A 20072-nucleotide genomic window follows, 5' to 3' on the forward strand; every position below is an offset into this window, starting at 1 on the left:
TTTCAGTTTTGTTCTTTCTTTACTTAAGTTTTACTTCTTAGTTAATTTATTGTTTGTACATTTGAAAAAAAAAATAATAAAGTATTATTATTATTATCATACAATTTACTGAAATAGCACTTAAGAGAAGTTTCTTTTGAAAATATTCCAAAATCAACCCTTATACAACTTTCCTACCGGACAGTTTTAATAAAAATCAGATCTGTATACGCAATTATAGATCAAGTCAAAAGGAAATTGTTGCAACCATTTACAGAAAACAAATTAGTCAGAGAAGTGCAAATTATCAACCACTTAGCCCAAAACCTTATTTAGCAGGTACCTTAGCGGCGCCTAAACCAAATAACTACTTTTTCGAGTTCAAGAAACCTAAAAATATTTCCGAAAAAACTGCAAATAAAAATCTGCTCGATCGCAAGACAAAAATTGAAAGCACTAATATTCCATTTTTAATTTTGAGTGGTATTGGGAAAATGGTATAGAATCAGAGTAGTATCATGAAGAAATGAGCATTTAAAAATTTCCATTATTTAATGAAAGGTACTAAATTTGTTTGAAAAATTGGGAACAGGTCAAGAAATTTACTAGATGACGGGGGATATCCGATAAGATGTGGGGAGAAGAAAACAATTCAGTAGGTAACATTGCCGTTCAGTTGGTTGTGGGGGCAGTCCATGAGTAACTGGATGTACGTCAACGATATCGCAGAAATGAACCAGTCATAATGCGGCCGCAGACCATTCAATGAGAAGGAGGAGAAGTGCATCGTACACCACACCAACACACATCCACACACAGATAGGCAGACGTATTGCGGTACTTTTAATCAATGATGGGAAATTCTGGGTAAGAATTCCCCAGTCATTGGACTTTCTCAACAGCAGTAGACATGGATGGCTCCCCAAACCAATCCAAGGTAATTTCAAGCAATCTGGTTTGTTGAGAGAGGGAGAAGGAAAACCACATAGATTTTAGTTTTTTTTTTATAACGCATATCCTCCGCCGTTGTCTTATCATTACAATGACAAGCAACATCTACACATTTTACTATAAGTGTTAGCCGCATTATCTCAGTTTTGGACTTCCATTTAGTATTTACTCGGTGATAGTACACTCATGTCTTTTGCTTCAGTGATCTATTCTTGAAGGTATGTAAATAACTTTTTTAATTGCATATATTTTATAATATCAATATACAGTTCCACATGGAAAGAACTAGTCCTAAGTAATTCGCAAGATGCTACTTCTGATGCAGAAAAATGTTCAAAAAGTGAATAATACAGGATATATATATTATTTAATTTTTAGTCGAATTCTTTGCCATTAGACTAACAAATTCATTTTTAATTTTGCTCATTCTACTTAAGAAGGAACTTTACCCTTTCCAAAATGTTTCATTCCTAGCAATATTTTGTTCAAACTCATGAAATTAATATCGTATACTTGAGAAGCGGTTATTCCTTAATTTTTATGGTTTGATTTTAAATCAGTTAATAATTCAAATTCTCCCGCTTACTATCCTTATTACGTGTGTTTTTATGTTTCACTTCTCATCATGTTTTCTGCATTATTCTTTCCACTTAAAATATATTTTCAAGTCCACATAGTGTAGAGGTAGAAATCAGTCACCTGCAAATGTTGTAAATAAAAAAATTGTGAAAAATCAGCAATTAGAATTTTTTTTTTTTTAAAAAAAAAGAGCAAAACGTTTCGGTTAGATCAATGTAAAAAAAAGTAATATCTTTTCATCAATGAGGAAACTTTCGATTATAGTGTTTATTGGGCTAGCTACGAGTACGATAGTTAAGCTTTACATAAGAGCACCATTGCCAGTTAGCATCTAGAAAAAAACTTTAAGCGATTAAATCCTTACGGCAGTTCACAGGATTATTCTTCTTAGTAAAATGACCAAGTAAACCAATAGTCACTAATCCTATTTTATTTTAATCAAGCCGACAATATCAAGGAATTCAAAGCAAACCTCAATTCTTAGAAAATTTAAAGTTTTTTACATTTCTAATGTTCGCCACTAAGGATCCAGTTCAAAATTTTGGGGTTAAAATAGTTTTTCGTTAATAATGATATTTAATTCAGTATATAAAGTGTGTTTTTACCTGCTTTGGTTTTAGTTCGATGCCCACTAAAAACATAATTTTATAAATATCTGAATATATATTACAGCAATTTCTATGCGCTTCTTGATATATTAAAACCTAGAGTTTGCCATTGTTTTCGTTTACTTACTGTAAGGGAAACATGAACAAATACAAGTGAACACTTCTATCTTTTTTGCCAAGAAAAATATGATGGTACATTTAAAAGAAAATACTTTTGGTTAAAAATAAGTTAGAATTTCAAATAAATAACTTACCTAGATTTCTGAAACTAAATGAAGACCATAAGCAAAAAAATTAAACTAACAATTATGTACGTATACTTGGTGTGGATGTTCGCCTTGACATAATTGTATATTTCAGAATTTACCATCGAGAGAAAGTACATATCTAAATATCAAGTTCTATAAGATTTCATCACCAGGGAAGTGTTTTGCACCAAAAGGAAAGTACAATAAAATAGTAATGATATGTTATAATACGGACGACAAATATACATTTAATAATAGACAAAGCTCCCCCTGTTCCGTTTAAAATAGGAAATTATGAAAGGGATTACCTCAGCGTAATGGATTTCTGACGGATCCCAAGTCATTAGATTTCCAGTCTAGCTGTCGACTTAACATTTTCTCTTCCAAGAAACCTTTTAAAAATCACAGTCAAATAAAGGAAATAGTTGTTTATAACGAAAGTACACTCTGTCCGAGGCATGTAAAAGTCTCCGTGCGCCAATTACCTCAGATGTTGATGTGCCTTAAAAATAAATTTAAAAAAAAATTAATTAACAGATATTTGTTAGTTTATAATTTGAATATAATAAATATTTTTTAACAAATACGAAATTTTTAGCAAAAATTAACTGTGAAACAAATCACGCACAATGGAAAATGGGACACTTTAGAGTAGACCCGAAAACACTCTTCAATAATGCCAAAATCAATTCTGGAAAGCTTAATTACAGTAGTTAACTTAAACCTTATTAATGACATATAAAATTCTAAGTCCATACGTTAAACTTATTCGGCATTTTAAAGGAAATAGTAACATGGGTTAAAAGTGCTCCATGACTCACGTTTCCTGAATAAAATTGTAAATAAAAGTTATGAATCAGTATTCCAATGTTAAAGATAATTATATCAAATGCTATCGTACAAATAAAATAAAAAAAAATTATAATAAAATAAAAAAAAATGAAAAGGCACAATTCGGGTAGATCGATTTTGTCGTACCCTACCCAGGATAGGTAGTTCTTTTAGTAAATATAAAAAGAACTATTTCCGTTTTTGAGTTTGCTAACGTACATACCTATTTGTAAAAAATACTTTTCAAATCTTGCAGATCTCAGTATTACTGGTGAAAACATAAAATAAAAACATTTTCATTTTTTTACCAAAACACTTCTCTCTCGAGGCGTAAAAGTACCCAAATTAACTTATTTTAACTAACCCTCTTTAGCTTTAAGTGTCAACAATTGGATTAATCAAGACAGAGGCTATAATAACATAATTATGTATATTTCTTAAGCAAACGTAGAAAAAAATTGAAATAAGATTTCAGAAAAGCCACGAAAAAATCAGTTTTCAAATACGTCAACTACTATTATTATACTATTCTCACAGACTCTCTGTGGACAACAGATTATTACAAAATCTAGAAATCTAAATTACACTTAAATTTGGATGGAGGGGACAATTGTTACTTGTTTTTAGTTAATGACTAACCTGACCGAGTTACCTTTGACTGGCCATCTGACTCTCACCTCACCGCGACTTGTAGAGGCAACTTAAGTTAAAAGATAATCTCACTTATTTTCTAAAAACCATCAAGTTACATCATACAATTTTGTAGAAAGGGTAGGTTTACAATAACTGAACAATTATATGATTCAAAATTCAGGGAATATTGTGTACATTTGAAATAAACATCATTTTAACATCTTTTATTTCTTGAAGTATAACTAAACTAAATCTAACCTCTGAATTTTATTACTGTAAAGATTAAAAACCTGCTTAAAATGATTTTTTAAAATTCCGAATTTGAAGAAAATCGATTCCTTGTAAGGTTTACTGCTTTAGTTAAGAAATGTCTTCAATGGTTCTAGAAATTTTTATTAAGAATCAAACTCACCATATTTTGTAACTTGAATCTTCGAAGTTGACTACTTCCAAACAAATCCATACTTAGAATAGTTTACATCCTTTCTTTAAACACGGTTTCTGTCCGATGGGGTCTACAACAGCAAGCGCCAACATTGGGGAAGTCGCACTACAAGGCCTCGAGACTAGACTCTCATAAACGTTCTTCCCTCTCGAAATTACTCCATCAACTCACCAATTTTCCGATACAGAAAACTCCACTTCAATCTGCAATCACATTGCAAATCCTCTACTTCAATACCTTTCTTCTAGTACTCTGACAACGCAACATAACGTCTTTAAAAGACAGAGGCCACATAATATTCTCTCTAGTTCAGTATTTTGGAGAGTTAGCACTTGATAACTTCTCCATTCGTTTGTATCAACTACTATTCAGTCACCAACGCCTCAAGGGTAGCAAAAATTAATGGAGAAAAAAAATTAAGAGATTAAGATCATGACTTTGTATTTTAGAATTTGTCTGAGTTTCCACTAGTTTTTTTTTTAATAATTCACACTGAGACTGAGGGACCTTGAAATAAATATACAAGTGAAAACCTAATTTCGAAACTTGCGACTAAATGGCACTTGCATCTCCCTTAAAGGAGTACAAGAAAATATTGTGTAATCTTAAAAGAGTAAACAGTACTTCTTTAAAAGAAATTCTTTCAGTGAATATATTGCGAGAAGAAATGAAAGATAATTACAAAAAAATTAGAAGTTTAATTTTTTAATTGAATAGGAAATTTTTAAGACATGATGAAATACAATTTATTTTTCTATTGACATCTGCTAGAAATCACATATTAAGTATAATTTTCTTTTCTTAGCAATTTATTTACAAAGGAATTACTGTCTTCACCGACAAAGACGACAAAAACTTACATAGCTGGATGTACCTGATTGATGAGGCTAAGGGAAGGTCAAGCAAAAAAAAAGTAGGGAAGATTGCTCAACCTTGACTTCCCAGGTCTCGTAGACTAGCAATAAAGTAAAGATGGCGAAGAGCCTTATGCACAAGCTATTATTGTCTACTAAAACTCTAAAAAAAACTCAGCCATAGAATCGTACAAAACAAAGATAAAATATTATTTGATTCTTTAGCCAACCGGTTCAAATGTGACCTTTAAAAAGGTCTCCAAGACAACTTGGTTCTTTACACTTGGGTAACTGATATCGTAATTTGTAAAAACATAAGGGGCTCCGACTTTAGTTCTGTTAATCAGTCTTTTATTGTTTAAATTTTAGTGTAAGACATATAAAAAAAACTTGTCATGCAGTCTATTTTCTTACAGCAACCTAGTAAACAATAATTGTAGACTTGGCTAACTGGCAATAGAATAATAGACTATAATTTATTTAAATATTCAAATTAGAATCTGGTATTTAAGAGAGAACTTCTGACATTTAATTTTATGTTTAATTTAGGATAATTCTGTGACATTGCAGAAAACATTAATAACGAAACATATATACGTACAATCTTTCAAGTTATTCTTAACTTCTACGACTTATTTTATTGGATAAAGACTTCAGTCTGATATTGCTTGGGGCAGAATCAGTATAGAAAATGAAGCTGCTTTAATAATAGTACAGTAACTTCGCTAGAAATAAATGGCAATATGATTCGTTTGTATTAAACAAATTTAAGGAGGATTTTGAAATCGTGAAAATCATGCGTAACATTGGGTACAACCTAGAGGATCAACGCCGTAAGGTTGTTTAAAAGTTTTCTCCAGTTTCACTTAATAACGTTGTATCGTTGCTTAAAAAAAAATCCAACATCAATCGTCGCTATTAACAATGGTTGAATTCAAATAGTAGTATCTCGGAATTAATATATTTTAAATAAATTGGATCATAAAACATAAGAAACCTCGTCATCTTTAGTACGTTACAAAAGCTACCCAAGAATGAAAGGTTACAACTGAGGTTATGCGCAATGCAATGCTGCCAACCGCATAACACTAAATATCCCTTTTGGCGCGTAATTTAAAAAGTTTTATTATGTTCAGAGTACAGATCTCTTACATTCAATTAATTCTTCATATATTGTTTTGTAAATTTTATGAAAAGTATGAATAAAGTTTACAATATCAATAATTATAAAAATTTTGAAAAAAGTTTTTTTTGTCTTTGTATGGAAAGTTCGTTACACAAAATTTATCACAATTGCAGTAACAAAACAAAAGCTCATTTTAAAGGCATACATTACAGCGTTCATAATAGGCCTCAAGTAACGCAACGTGACTTCTCAGCAATAACATAAAATTTCCAAACATAGAGGGCATCTGCGAGTAAAAAAATTGATGCTTTCTTAACACAAGATGTTCAAAATTTAATGCTTATGCAGTCGACTGATTTCTTACCCAGACTCCAGTTGAAATCTTTTATAGCTGCTATTTTCCTCTCCACTTCTGCTCAAAAAGATAATGCATCTTTCTCTTCTTTTTCTCATAGGTAAACCTCTTTATTTTATTGCCTCTAGTCATCAATGTTTGGCAAACAGACTTAGCCAAGTCTATTGTTTTTATTATATAAAAATTCTCTGTAAATTATTATTTTGATGAATAAACGCATCTATTATTATTATTGATTGTAAATTTGGATCATAAAATAGATGTCCACCAAACCGACCCAACTACCTTCTTCTTATCGACCGATAAGCCTACTGCCTCTCTTGGGCAAAATATTCGGGAGACTTCTGTTACCACGCCTCCACGAAATTATAGAATCTCTCGAAATTACACCGGACCATCAGTTTGGGTTCAGAAAATGCCACTTGACGATCCAGCAGGCCCATCGTGTTGTAGACACCATCGCTACTTCACTCGAGCGAAAACAATACTGCGCTGGAGTATTCCTCGATGTATCGCAAGCCTCCGACCGAGTCGCACGAAGGTCTTCTGTGGAAACTAAAGCGCATTCTTCCTAGCACTTATTACCACATACTCAGCTCTTACCTCTCTGACAGATTCTTCCAAGTTCTTCAAGGCACTACTCACTCTTCCATCTATCCTGTCCTTGCTGGTGTGCCACAGGGAAGTGTCTTAGCTCCTCTTCTTTACACAATCTACACTGCCGACTTACCTTCTAACCTTAATACCTCGCTGACGACTGTGCTAGGAAGAATGCGCTTTAGTTTCCACAGAAGACCTTCGTGCCAGACTCGGTCGGAGGGTTGCGATACATCGAGGAATACTCTAGCGCAGTATTGTTTTCGCTCGAGTAAAGTAGCGATGGTGTCTACAACACGATGGGCCTGCTGGATCGTCGAGAGGCATTTTCTGAACCCAAACTGATGGTCCGGTATAATTTCGAGAGATTTACACCTTCGCTGACGACACTGCCATTCTCTACACACACTCTGACCCTATCCTCGCAGTACGCTCACTACAGTCCCACCTTCACTCAATAGAACCTTGGTTAGAAAACTAGCGAATAAAAATTAACCCAACTAAGTCTAAATACATAGTCTTCACACTCAAACGTCAAACTCCACCACCTGTCTTCTTACATCATACACCTATCCCACCAGCCGACCATGTGCGGTACCTTGGAATGTACCTAGACAAGAGACTTACCTGGTACCCCCATACGAGACTTAAACGTACCGAACTAAACAAACGGTCCAAACTTCTAGCCAGACTACTCGACAAACGCTCAAAACTCTCACTACAGAACAAACGACGACTCTATAGAAATAGAAATAGAAAATAAATTTATTATTCTGGGACAATTGTCCCCTAAGAATTAAAACTGTCCGGTAGGACAGTTGTATAAGGGTTGACCATCAAAAACTGCACGAAAAAGCGTAACGTTGAAAAACACCCAACTTTGACAATTTTTTTCTCTTTTTCTACAAAATAAATACAGGAACAAATAGAGGCCTTAGCAGTTTGGCCTGTGATTATACAGAAATTAAATAAATAAATAAATATTTACAAAAGTGAAAATATAATAAGTGAAAATGAAAGTAAAAATAAAATAATAAAACAGCAGAAATTAAGGAAATAAATTAAAACAATTAGAATTTCGGAGGAAGCTGAATAGAAGGTAGATAACTGAATAGACGGGATTTAAGGATGGATAGGGTAGGAGCATGGCGGACAGATGAAGGCAAGGAGTTCCAGAGAGAGGTAGCACGTATGAGGAAGGACTTGTCAAAGGATGAGGTACGGTGAGAGGGAATATAGAGATCAGATGAGCGAGATCTAGTGTTACGGGAATGGATGGAGGATTTAAACTTAAGGAGTTGAAAAATATAGGAAGGCCTTTGAGACTGGATGACTTGAAAAAGGAAAGAAGCCAAAAAATATTGGCGGCGATAGACAGGAAAAAGCCACTTCAACTCATCGTAGCAGTGCGAAATGCGAGAGTCTCTGGAAATGCTGAAAATAAATCTTATGAAGCAGTTCATGAGGCGCTTAAGCTTAGCTTCAATATCACCAGAAAGACCGCCATACACTAAACAACCATAGTCGAAATGGGGGAATATAAGAGAGGAAACTAGGAGTTGCCGGGTCTTAATTGGAAAAAGGTGACGGGAACTATTAAACTGCTTAAGGATATGGATGGAACGACGAGAGATTTGGGAAACATGGTTTTTCCAGGATAGGTTTTGATCGAAAGTGATACCAAGGTTTTTCACAGAGGAACAATATTTTATTGGGGTATTGTAAAGGAAAAGATTAGGAAGAGGAGCCAATGATTTATGGAGTGGGTTGGAGCCAATAACTATAGCTTTGGTCTTTTCTACATTCAGGGTAAGCTTATTGTTCGTGGCCCATGCTGAGATATTATTGAGGTCTTCTTGAAGTTTAAATACAGCTTCAAACAAATCCGACGGGGAAAAGGATATGTAAATCTGAAAATCATCAGCATAGAGGTGATACTGGGAATGAGAGATGGAAAGAGGAAGGTCATTGATGTAAATTGAGAAGAGGGATACAACTCTTCTCACACCAATATGGACTTACGGACTCGAACTTTACGGAACAGCTAAAAAATCCAACATCAATAGACTGCAAACTCTCCAATCTAAAATACTCCGCCGCATAGTAGACGCTCCATTCTATGTTAGCAACCACACAATTCATACAGATCTCCAAATTCCACTCATCTCCGAACTTGCCAAAATTCGATATAAAATTTTTTATCTAAAACTCTCACTTCATCACAACCCTTTAGCTGCAAATTTATCTTCAATTACGCTACCCTCCAATCCTCGAAGACGGCTGAGGCGCCGTTGGCCCCGTGACCAACTGGGTGACTAATGGCGGCCATCACTGGATGACCGTCATTCAGTCTAACACGCTATTGATTTATACCTATCACATTTACCTATTGTACCCTGTAGGTACAGGTGTAAATCTCATTAAAAGGATAAATAAAAAAAAATAAAAATAGATGTGACCATGCCATATTTAGAAATAAAAAAGCAATTCATTCAAGTCGAAACTTCGCTAAAAAGATATGATTAAAAAAAAAAATTAACTAAGAGATTAATTAGGCTATTAAGAACTGAATATTGGATGATACAGAGTAAGCGTATTTTTAAAAGATGAAACAAATAACGCCAACACATCATTATATAAATTATATAAATAAAATTATATTATACAAATCTGAAAGAGAGACTCCAAATAAACCTTACGCAAAATAGAAATACCCAAAACACCTAGTATAAATACAAAATATGGGTAGAAATTTTATATTCCTAATAAGTAGAACGAAAGAGGCGAAATAATTATCAAACACATGAACTTGAATCATTTACTAAATAGTATTCACTTACTTTAGGGTACTACAGTATCCATTTTCTTTCTATTGGTTCTTCTTTTTTTCGGAGATCTACACCTACAGCCTCCAGGATCTTCAAACGTCATTTTGTTAGGAATTCTTTCTTCTGCTAAGCCGCTGCAGTCTGCATTTCTTAATTCAGTAAGAAAGCTTTCACTGAAAAAAGAGAACTCGCAGCTGAACGTAAATTCGATTTTCCATCCTTTCAGGTTACACTCGAATCAAGGGCTCTCTTCTCAGGTCGTTAGAATCTTTACCACTTTTTATTATCATTCAAGCTTCACTACAGCCTTAATAGATAAAGAAAGAATATACTAGATTAGTTAATAGAAACAGAAGCAGGAAAGGTTTGGATAATAAATTATTTCTCTTCCAAAGGCAAAAAACATAGCTCTTTGAGACAGTATTTATCAGAAATCTAATGAATTAATGCAGCCATTTACATGAAAAGAGATTTCAATGAAAATTTTTAGCCGGTTGAAAAACTTAAAAGACGTACGGTAGTTGCATTCGGCATTAAAGGTGGTTGTACTGCTTGTACTGAACAAAGAGATCGCCGTTTCCTCGAGCGCAAGCTTCAAAGGAAGGTACTGTTACACCAATGACTGGGTTACAAAAAGTAAAAGTGTACCTCAATGATTGGAAATCCGCATTAAGAACGAAGGGGCACAAGGTGTAGAAGAATTTTATGCAAGTTAGAACTTTCTCATTGGATGAATGAATAATTGAACTTAAAAATCCGATGAGAAGATTTAAAATTATATAAAAGAGGATACTGATAATTATTTTTATAAAAATATTCTTTGATTACGGAACCATCTCTTTACTTGGTGAATGATGAACCTTATAAATAATTTCATCTTAGATAGAACAATCTCCTGACCTTCATTAATTATAGTTTTATATTTATATAACAGGGAACAAGTGAGCATTCAACTTCTAAAAATAAAGAAAATTCGCACTGAGTAAAGATCTAGTTAAAAAAAAACTGCAGAGAACATTTCATTAAAAAGGGAAGGGATTAGCTATGAGGTTAGCACACTGGACTCCCACGCGGAGGTCCCGGGTTCGAATCCGGCAGCTGACCCTTAGATTTTCTCTTCCTAGGAGCTTCTTACAGCTCACTGTCCGGTGATGGATAGTGTTGTCTGTAACGAGAGAACACTGTCCGGAGGCCGGCAGTGCACTGGAAAAAGCTCCGGGCGCTAATAACCTCAGCTGTTGATGCGCCAAAAAAAAAAAAAAATAAATAAAATAAAATAAAATAAATAAATCAAATAAATGCGAGAAATAAGTAAAAGGACAATCTAAAAAAAGCAATTTTACGCATTTAAATGGAACGTGCTATCAGTTTGGATCCTTCATAATTGCAAATAATCTGGAAAAGAAAAGAAACGTTATATTCTTTCACTAATAATCACTAAACAATATATATTGTAATAATCATTAAACTAACAGTTTATTTGAAAAAGATGTCAACAATTATTAATCAAGCTTTAGATTCCAACATGCATACTTAATTACAAGAATAGTTTTCCATTTCTAACATTAATTTATTACTAGTTTAATTCCAAAGATAATGGGTGTAAATGAAATCCACTGGTACTTAACAATATCTAGTGGAGTTGCCTGACAGTTTGTGAATAAAATGTAGGCATCAGTAAAATTGTAAGTGTGAGTGAAATGAGATTGAGTTTACGGGTGAGGATGCCATGCCTGAATAGTTGACACATCCGCTATCTACAGTGTGTGTGTTTATGTAAATGTTGTGTCTATTGTTGACTAGAGTACACAGAGAGCCAAGATCTCTGAAGAATTGGCTTGTCCATGTTTCCCTTAAGAGGTTGTATTGTTACTATGATATTAAATTCTAACGAGAAAATTTCGCAAATTAAAAAAAGACATTCAGTACAGCATTTCTAGATGAGGATGTAGTTAAAACTTCCTTCCTAGGTTTGTGTCATACTCAACCATATAGAAAATACAATTAAACATTTGTCACCTCGAAATGTTTCTTGCGAAACCTCAATATTTCGATAACGTAATACATCCTCTCTTACAGCATTGAGAATTTGTAAATAGCACATTCAACCGAAAATCAATGCCAATCTGTTGAAAAATTTCCTTAATAATAACTTCAGAAATGATCATATATTTTTGTTTCTATTTTAATTGGTAACCACAACCATGTTAGTGGATAATACTGAATGAGAAAGACCTTGACAAAGAGATGAAAACTCTTGCAGAATATCCGGTAGATCATCTTGACTATTCAACTAATTTTATAGAAATGAATAATTCATTAATTGTTCAAGGAAACAAAGATAAATTTAAAATTATTTATAAAATATTACACATAAAAACAAATTTGTCTGATTGTTTTTTTAATGGACTGCTTTTTAACACTATTTAACTATTTTACAGAATATTTTTAATCACCAAATAACACGATTAATCATTTCAAAGGAAAAACAAAGGAAATGATGAATCATAAACTGTTACTTATTTTATACTCTGTGTTACAACTATCAATTGCTCGTAAGTGTAACTAATTTATAGTTTACAAGATTAACCATTATATAATTATGTTTTAATGAATTTAATTTGTCTGTTTCATTTTTAGAAACAAGCGATAAAAAGATAGTATGCTACTATACTGATTGGAGCGTCTATCGGCCAGGTAATGCCATGTTTTCGCCAAGAAGTATCCATCCGAATATATGTACACATTTAATTTATGCATTTGCAAAATTCTCGGATGATGGAGGAATAGCACCATTTGATGAGTGGCAAGATATTACAAGAAGTAAGATTTCGAAAGAAACGTTTTTATTTCTTATATTTATTAGATCCTGGTAGGTAATTGGAACAGTAAAATTTTGATAAAAAACAGATTTCTTATCTTTTATCTATTTTCGTACATACTTTGTGTTGGCAACTTCTAAAGATGATGACCGCTATCATGGTAGATATTTTTTTTTTTTTTTTGTAGTCAAACGCTTTGGAATTCATTTTGCTCCCTTCCAGAAGTCAGAAATTTATTTCACTGTCAAAATTCCATGAACCTGCCTTTTTTTATTTGTGCAACTACCACTCTTCTCTAGCCTTGAAATAAAAAACAAAGAAACCGACAGGATGTCCACTAAAATTGACAGGATACTCGTTTCAAACATTGAGTTAGATATTGCCAATCTATTAGCAATAAAACACATCGCCATCCTATCGCAAACAGTAATTATTATTACCGCAATGAACACTATTATAGTGAAAAATAATTACTTCGCAGGGAAACATTTGCTTGCCTTCCACTAAACAGCGTAATTTAATCTGGATTCAAAATCGTTCGGGTAATTAGCCAAATTCACTTTAAATCATAGGACTATGCATAATCATTAACAAATTTAGTAAAAGCACCAAGTTCTTCAGTCTAAGATAGAAAATCTTTCTCCGAGATAGAAATGTCTCTTTCCTTTAATTTAAGAAACGAAACTATCATGCATTTTGTTAAGGAACTGTTTTGATTGCAGTGATTGCAAAATAATTGTCCACAAAAATTTTGGGCTGTTCAACTTTTAATGAAAGCATTGGTGATAGCTAATTATTATTATTACTTTACATTTCCTAAAAACCTTTTCCACCATTAATTCTAAAACAATCCCTCCACTTAATAATAAGACAATTAAACAAGTGGCCAGTTAATATTCCGACCTGAAAACTCGTTTATTGAGAGTGAAAATTTGTATGTATTACATTTTCCAAAAAAGAAACTATATTTATTATTAGCTTTTAACTGCAGAAAAATCTACTAGCAAACTATTTTCAAAGGAGCTCTGAGAAAGGGACTAAGTTGTAATTACAATACCTATAGAAAAGTTAAAAATTTCTCTTTACCGAATGATATTTTAAAGAATCTTTCTAATGTTTAAATATTTAATCTTTGCAATCTAATGTTAAAAAATATTTCCATTTCTAGAGGGCTATTCTGAGTTTAACGAAGTTAAAGCACTGAATGAAAACATCAGAACGTTATTAGCAATTGGTGGTTGGACTGAAGGTTCGGCAAGATTTTCTAGAACTGCTGCAACTCCAGACAGAAGAAGTAAATTTGCTGATAGTGTTGTAGAATTTTTAAGGCTACATAATTTTGATGGAATAAATCTGGATTGGCAATTTCCTGGCTTTAGAGAAGGGAGCAGAGAGGAAGACTTTGAAAATTATGTTGAATTAGTAAAGGTATTAAAAACTAATTATGCAGGATAATGTACTTTTAAGTAGTACTACGATTCTAATAAACTTCCAACATTTAAATCCTACGGAAAGTACTTGAAAAATGTCCATTACTTCGCTCCCAAAAAAATAATACCTCTTTAAATATTATTTATGAGATCACATCTGTTTTTGAAAATTCTCCAAGCACATCGAATGAAAAATATAATCGCAACCGCACAGGAAATGAAGTAGTATTTCGCGTTGTCTTGCTGATACATATTCGAAGCCTTTGATCAGCGAGGCCCATGAGGGATATCTTTATAAACTCAGCATTTTAGTTTAGTTTGAATTAAAGAAAAAATTTGCTAAAAGAAAAATCTAACAAATAAAAATGCATTACTTTACTCATTCACAAAATATTTAAAATTAAATTAATATTATTCACAGGATTTGAGGATGACCTTTGAAAATGAATCAATAACTACAAATCAACCAAGATTGTTAGTAACTATGTCAGTTCCTTCAGAACTTGAATATATTGAAAAAGGATATGATCTACTTAACTTGCAGAGGTAAATTTAGATTACTTCTCTAATATTATATAAATAAAAAATAAAAATTGTATTTAAGGTGAGTCAATATCCGAGGTCCTTGGAGCATGGAGACTTTTACAGATCATTGTCAGCCTTCATATAATTTTTTCTAGCTACAAACAACACTTCATTACCGACAGTGAGCTATAAAGCGCTCTAGACCTTGATTCTCTAATGCTCTAACCACTGAGCAAATCATTTTACAAATCCATAGTCAAAGGCAATGTAAAAAAAAAAAAAAAAAAAAAATAATTATTTATAATAATAATAATAATGTCATTTTTGTTGATGCATGTAGATGCCTTTTATACACAGTTAATAAGAATTAAAATAAGAAAATTGCAAATGATTAGGAAAAAATTATGTGCATAATGGTCTTCAGAGAAATTTTAAAATTATTCTATAAAACATACTCGATTTAGAAAATGAAAATCAGAATAATTACTGCAATAACACATTTACAACTTATAATATTTTAGTGATTTTTATACTTATTTAATGTTGTTACTACTTACCAAATTCTTATATATAAATCTATCATATCATCTAAGACCAGTTTTCTTTATTTTTTGTTTTTTAATCACGATTTAGGTACGCAGACTTCATTAACATTCTCTGCTATGATTACCATCTATCTTATGATCCATTTGTCAACCATCATGCTCCACTTTATCCTCTACCTGAAGAAACTGGCGATCATCCTAATGCAAAACTTAATGTGGTAAATTTAAAATTAATGAAAATTAACAATAAACTTTTTAATATTTTAGAGATAAAAATTAAAAATTTTTCTTTGCAGCAATCTACTATAACGTATTTACTAGATAAAGGCGTAAGGAGAGAAATATTAAATCTTGGTATACCGACGTTCGGTCGTACTTTCATTCTTGAAGATCCAGAGAATAATGGACTAGGAGCTCCGGCTAAAGGGCAAGGAGTAGAGGGTGAAGCAACCAGAGAGAGAGGCTACAAAGCTTATTACGAAGTACGTTAAGTAAACTGTCATTTACCGTGACTATTTAGCCAAAGTATCACCGAGATATATGAACGAAATAAACAGTGGCCTAAAGGCACTGCACCTACTTTTGCTTACTTAAATTATAGATTTTTTTACAACTAATAACATTATTTTTGTAGGTTTGTAAAGATATTAGAAATGATAACTGGACTATTGTATATGTAAATCGATCAGCATTAGGACCATATGCTTATAAGGGCGAAAATTGGGTTGGTTATGACGATGAATTCAGTGTTCGAAGGAAGGTAATATACTTCACGATTTCAAGTTCCAACGCAAGATTTCTAATTTTAATGTAGCAAATTAAGTTATTTCTTGATTACTTAAACAGGCTGAATATGCAAGAGACATTGGTCTTGGAGGAATAATGTTTTGGACAATAGATGATGATGATTTTAGAGGAGAATGCGGTACAAGAGGAAATCCTCTGATTAAAGCTGCAAGAGAAGCTCTGTTGGCAAGACCATCATCACCTATGCCTACCATAAATGTTACAAGAATGGCCCCAACGCCTCCGACTCAGATGCCAACTCTAGCGCCCTCTCCACCAACAATTCCTCCACAGCAAATGCCACCAATAATGACTCCACCACAGCAAATGCCACCAATAATGTCTCCACCACAGCAAATGCCACCAATAATGTCTCCACCACAGCAACTCCCTCCAGCAATACCTCCACCACAGCAACTCCCTCCAGCAATACCTCCACCACAGCAACTCCCTCCAGCAATACCTCCTCCACAGCAATTACCACCGCCACAGCAACTCCCTCCAGCAATACCTCCTCAACAGATGCCACCAGCGATACCACCATTCCTACTAAGTCCACCAGCTATTCCATCTCAAGATCCACTGTCACCAGTAATGCCTCCACAACAATCTCCACCAGCAACTAGTCCTCCACAAGGTATACAACCTGTCCAAGTAACCAGAAGAGTAGAAGAAGGTAAAAATACTTATTTCCAAGAAATTACCATTTGGATCATAAATAATATATTCAATTTCAATATTAATTAGCTGTTACACTCATCATTGATTTGCAAAACACATACATTAAAGCATAATTTGAATTGCAACTGTTCTTAGAAGAAATAAAAGCAGAACTCAATCAAACAGAAATATCAAAAATGTTTGGTGTACCTTCTAATTAAGGAACAATTTAAAGAGTGCTTTAGGTGCCGATCTTTCCTGTCATCTTCTTATTTCTTTCTATTTTCCTCAATTCTTTCCCGAATTAGTATCTGCATTTCTCCGTATATCACTGAAGAGACCTGAAACATGTTATATATACTTAGATATCAGCCATTCCTATGAATGAACATATAAATACAATATCATAGTAATAATATTTTCTTAGTTCTTTCATTCACCATCGCAACATAAAATACTCTTAATAAGACTGATAATAATGTAATATTTATTTATTTAACAATATGTAATTCATTGAATCATTGACCACAGTATAAATGCTCAGCTGTGTTTAGTGAACAGCCAAGAATTTAAGCAATAAGTAAATAAAATTGATTGTATTAATTATCACTTTTAGTAGCCTTAATCTAAGTTCAAAATTCGGAAAAAAATATTTACTCACAAAGACGTAAGTTTTCTATCTCTTTTACTTGAACATCATTCTTAGTTCATGAATCTCAAAAGGCAATAATAATAACTCTTAAAAATGTTTTCTCTCTAACGAAAATTCGACAACCAGGCTAATTTTCTCACAATTTCACAAAAAAATGGGCGAAAAATATTAAATATCAAAAATTGACATATAGAGTTAAGCTCTATTAAACTAATCGATTAAATAATTCTCTAAACAATCAAAAAAGTACTTCCAAAATCATCTACATTAAGCACAAGTGTTTTATAATCACCTTTTTATTGTCAAAATTATTATTTTTATTTATTTTTTCTATTCCTATGCCTAAATTAATATTTTTCATACACGCAAGTGCCAATTAATAAATTTCTACTGAATATCTGAAGTTAATGAGAATATTTATATATATTGTATAATTAATAGGTACTATTACAATATTTTGACAATATGGTTTATATAAATTTACAATATTAACTGCCTCTAGGTTTATAAAAAAAAAACTCGTTTTTTATACTGTGCCATTTTTGATAATTCGTGAAATAACTTTGTTGTGTTTATTAATGATAATATTGAGAACTGCAAATATTCATTATTACTTGTAGTAGTTCATAATATTCATTATTAGTTTGTATTGTAACCATTTGTTTTCAGTATTCAATGGAAAGGTTGAATTTTATTAATTCTTTCTGTTTTTGTAATGATTTTATATTTTGTATTATTTTCTAAATAAATTATTTATGATACATTTTTGATTTTATAACTTGATCTTTTCCTTTTTCATAAAACCTTTTTTCAGAAAAAAATTAGATGAATTCTAGATCATTTAAAAAGTAATTAACACAATTTTTATTATAACATTTTAATATATTATATTATTTTTATTACAATATTTTGTAAGTATAAACACAAAATCTACATTTATTTCATTTCTCAATTTCTAAAGGTCGTTTATTGTTCAAAATTCGAATAATTTCAATCAATTTAAATGTCATTGTTTTAATTAAAACTGATGCTTACGCTTTAGATTTGTAAAATAATGGTAGGTATATGAATTTAGTTGATACTTCAAATAACCGTGTTGGTGAAAATAAAAGAAAAGTAAACTGAATTATTTGAAAATTATTTATTTTTTATCACACCATTTCTGTTTTACACGTTGAACACATAAGCCCACATTTTAATTTTTTTTTAGCCCGAAGATAGGACTACCACTAATAATGACTGCACTAATAATAATACAACTCAAAATCAATTAATATGGTCCCCAAAAAATTACATTTTCTAGTACCAAAGTAAAATCGATGGAGCGTAATTTTGATAAACACTCTTCTCAGGTCTCAGACATTACAAACGCCTCGTTCACTCTTTATGAACGAATAAATGTGGAACAAATTTGATAAGCAAATATCTATAAAATAAAATGAATATCTCGTCAATTTTATTTCTACACAGTTTATTAGGCAAGCGTTAAATTTAAAGAGGATAGACAAATAATTTGAAGAGGAGAGGTAGAATTGACGGAGTGAGGATCTTAAAATGATTGCGTTCAAGAACTACAATATTTGTTTAAAGGATTAATATGTATTTTAATATTAATATTTAACAAAAATAATCAAACTATAATGCATTCGATTAATTATTTAAAATAAAAAAATTAAATTAAATTAATTTATTATTTTAATGATTGTACATATATTTAAAAAAAGTACTGCAAGAGAGTATTTCGAGTTTTTGAGAATCAGATATCATACTTGCGGAAAATTTAGCTCACAATTTGATATTTCTTTAGATTTCCACACAAATGTTTCGGATCGGCCAACTTGAAATGTCACATTACTGATTTTTTAACAGCTTCCTCAATTTCGCGATACCTTCTAAGACTTTTCGTGAGCTTAGGTACACAATGTAAAGAAATACTACTAATTGAGGAATAACTTTCCCGATTCTAGAAGTACTCTCAAGTACTAAAATATTCAAAACCTTACACAGGGCAATTGTTAATTTAAATAACTCGCGTGAATAATCAGTCCTACCGATCCTTCCTCTTTTATAAAGTCCTCTATGGAATTCTAAAATTTGGATTATTACACAAAATGTTAGCTGGTTTCATCAATGCAAGTTCGATAAAAAGAACAATGAAGAATGTTTTTAAAATAAGCATCAATTAGAAGTGCTCTTAAAAATTAATTTTTATGAAAACATTTCAAACAATATCGATAGTTTTTTATGTGAGTAGAGATGAATATAAATATTAAACCAAATCCAAGATTTCTGATTAAGCTAATTTCTTCCTATACTGAAATTCAACAAAATACAGAATTCTCACTCTTTATTTACAGGAGTAAAATAGTAGAATTTACTTCATAGATACTTTAGATGTAATTAATTTGCCAAATAAATATTACTGAAATGATGGAGGTGAAGAAGTAATTTAACCTTAGTGAAGGAGCCTTCTCCCACCTAATAATAAAACTAGCGATTCCTAAAACCGGACCGATACCCGCAGGCCTCTAGTAATGGATTAGGACCGGCATGATTAGAAAAAGACACTTTTTTTTTTTTAAACCCGTATGAATCTTACGGGAAAACCCAGCAGAATT

The 20072-nt window shown here is 32.1% G+C and overlaps 1 protein-coding gene and 1 long non-coding RNA gene across 6 annotated transcripts in view; one reads left to right on the forward strand and one right to left on the reverse strand.

Annotated features, from left to right (window-relative positions):
- LOC141454513 (uncharacterized) overlaps positions 1-20072 on the reverse strand; it is a 36738-nt gene that overhangs the window by 10984 nt on the left and 5682 nt on the right. Inside the window, exons 4-12 of one of the 2 annotated variants that reach the window (XR_012458760.1) lie at positions 17013-17143; positions 15369-15554; positions 12054-12160; positions 11378-11429; positions 10047-10341; positions 6619-6797; positions 4242-4477; positions 2115-2867; positions 1380-1629 (exon numbers count right to left, since the gene is read on the reverse strand). This is a non-coding gene — a long non-coding RNA (uncharacterized lncRNA). The remainder of the gene's footprint in view (positions 1-1379; positions 1630-2114; positions 2868-4241; positions 4478-6618; positions 6798-10046; positions 10342-11377; positions 11430-12053; positions 12161-15368; positions 15555-17012; positions 17144-20072) is intronic. The other variant, XR_012458761.1, reaches the window with a different exon arrangement.
- Positions 660-18217, forward strand: LOC141454509 (chitinase-like protein 3). Of its 4 annotated transcripts, none has more exons than XM_074128827.1 (9): positions 660-916; positions 12476-12589; positions 12675-12731; positions 14025-14284; positions 14708-14832; positions 15445-15574; positions 15653-15838; positions 15991-16116; positions 16203-18217. In XM_074128827.1, the coding sequence occupies exons 2-9, from the start codon at positions 12532-12534 to the stop codon at positions 16887-16889; spliced, it is 1629 nt and encodes a 542-aa protein (XP_073984928.1). In that variant the 5' UTR covers positions 660-916; positions 12476-12531; the 3' UTR covers positions 16890-18217. The 4 variants fall into 4 exon arrangements, with proteins under 4 accessions (XP_073984928.1, XP_073984926.1, XP_073984927.1 ...); XM_074128825.1 differs by having other exon boundaries at positions 661-916; positions 12675-12857; XM_074128826.1 differs by lacking the exon at positions 660-916 and adding an exon at positions 979-1148.

Source organism: Rhodnius prolixus, unplaced genomic scaffold (assembly GCF_049639745.1).
Source record: "Rhodnius prolixus isolate KJV_2025 unplaced genomic scaffold, Rpr scaffold_9, whole genome shotgun sequence".
Taxonomy (NCBI): domain Eukaryota; kingdom Metazoa; phylum Arthropoda; class Insecta; order Hemiptera; family Reduviidae; genus Rhodnius; species Rhodnius prolixus.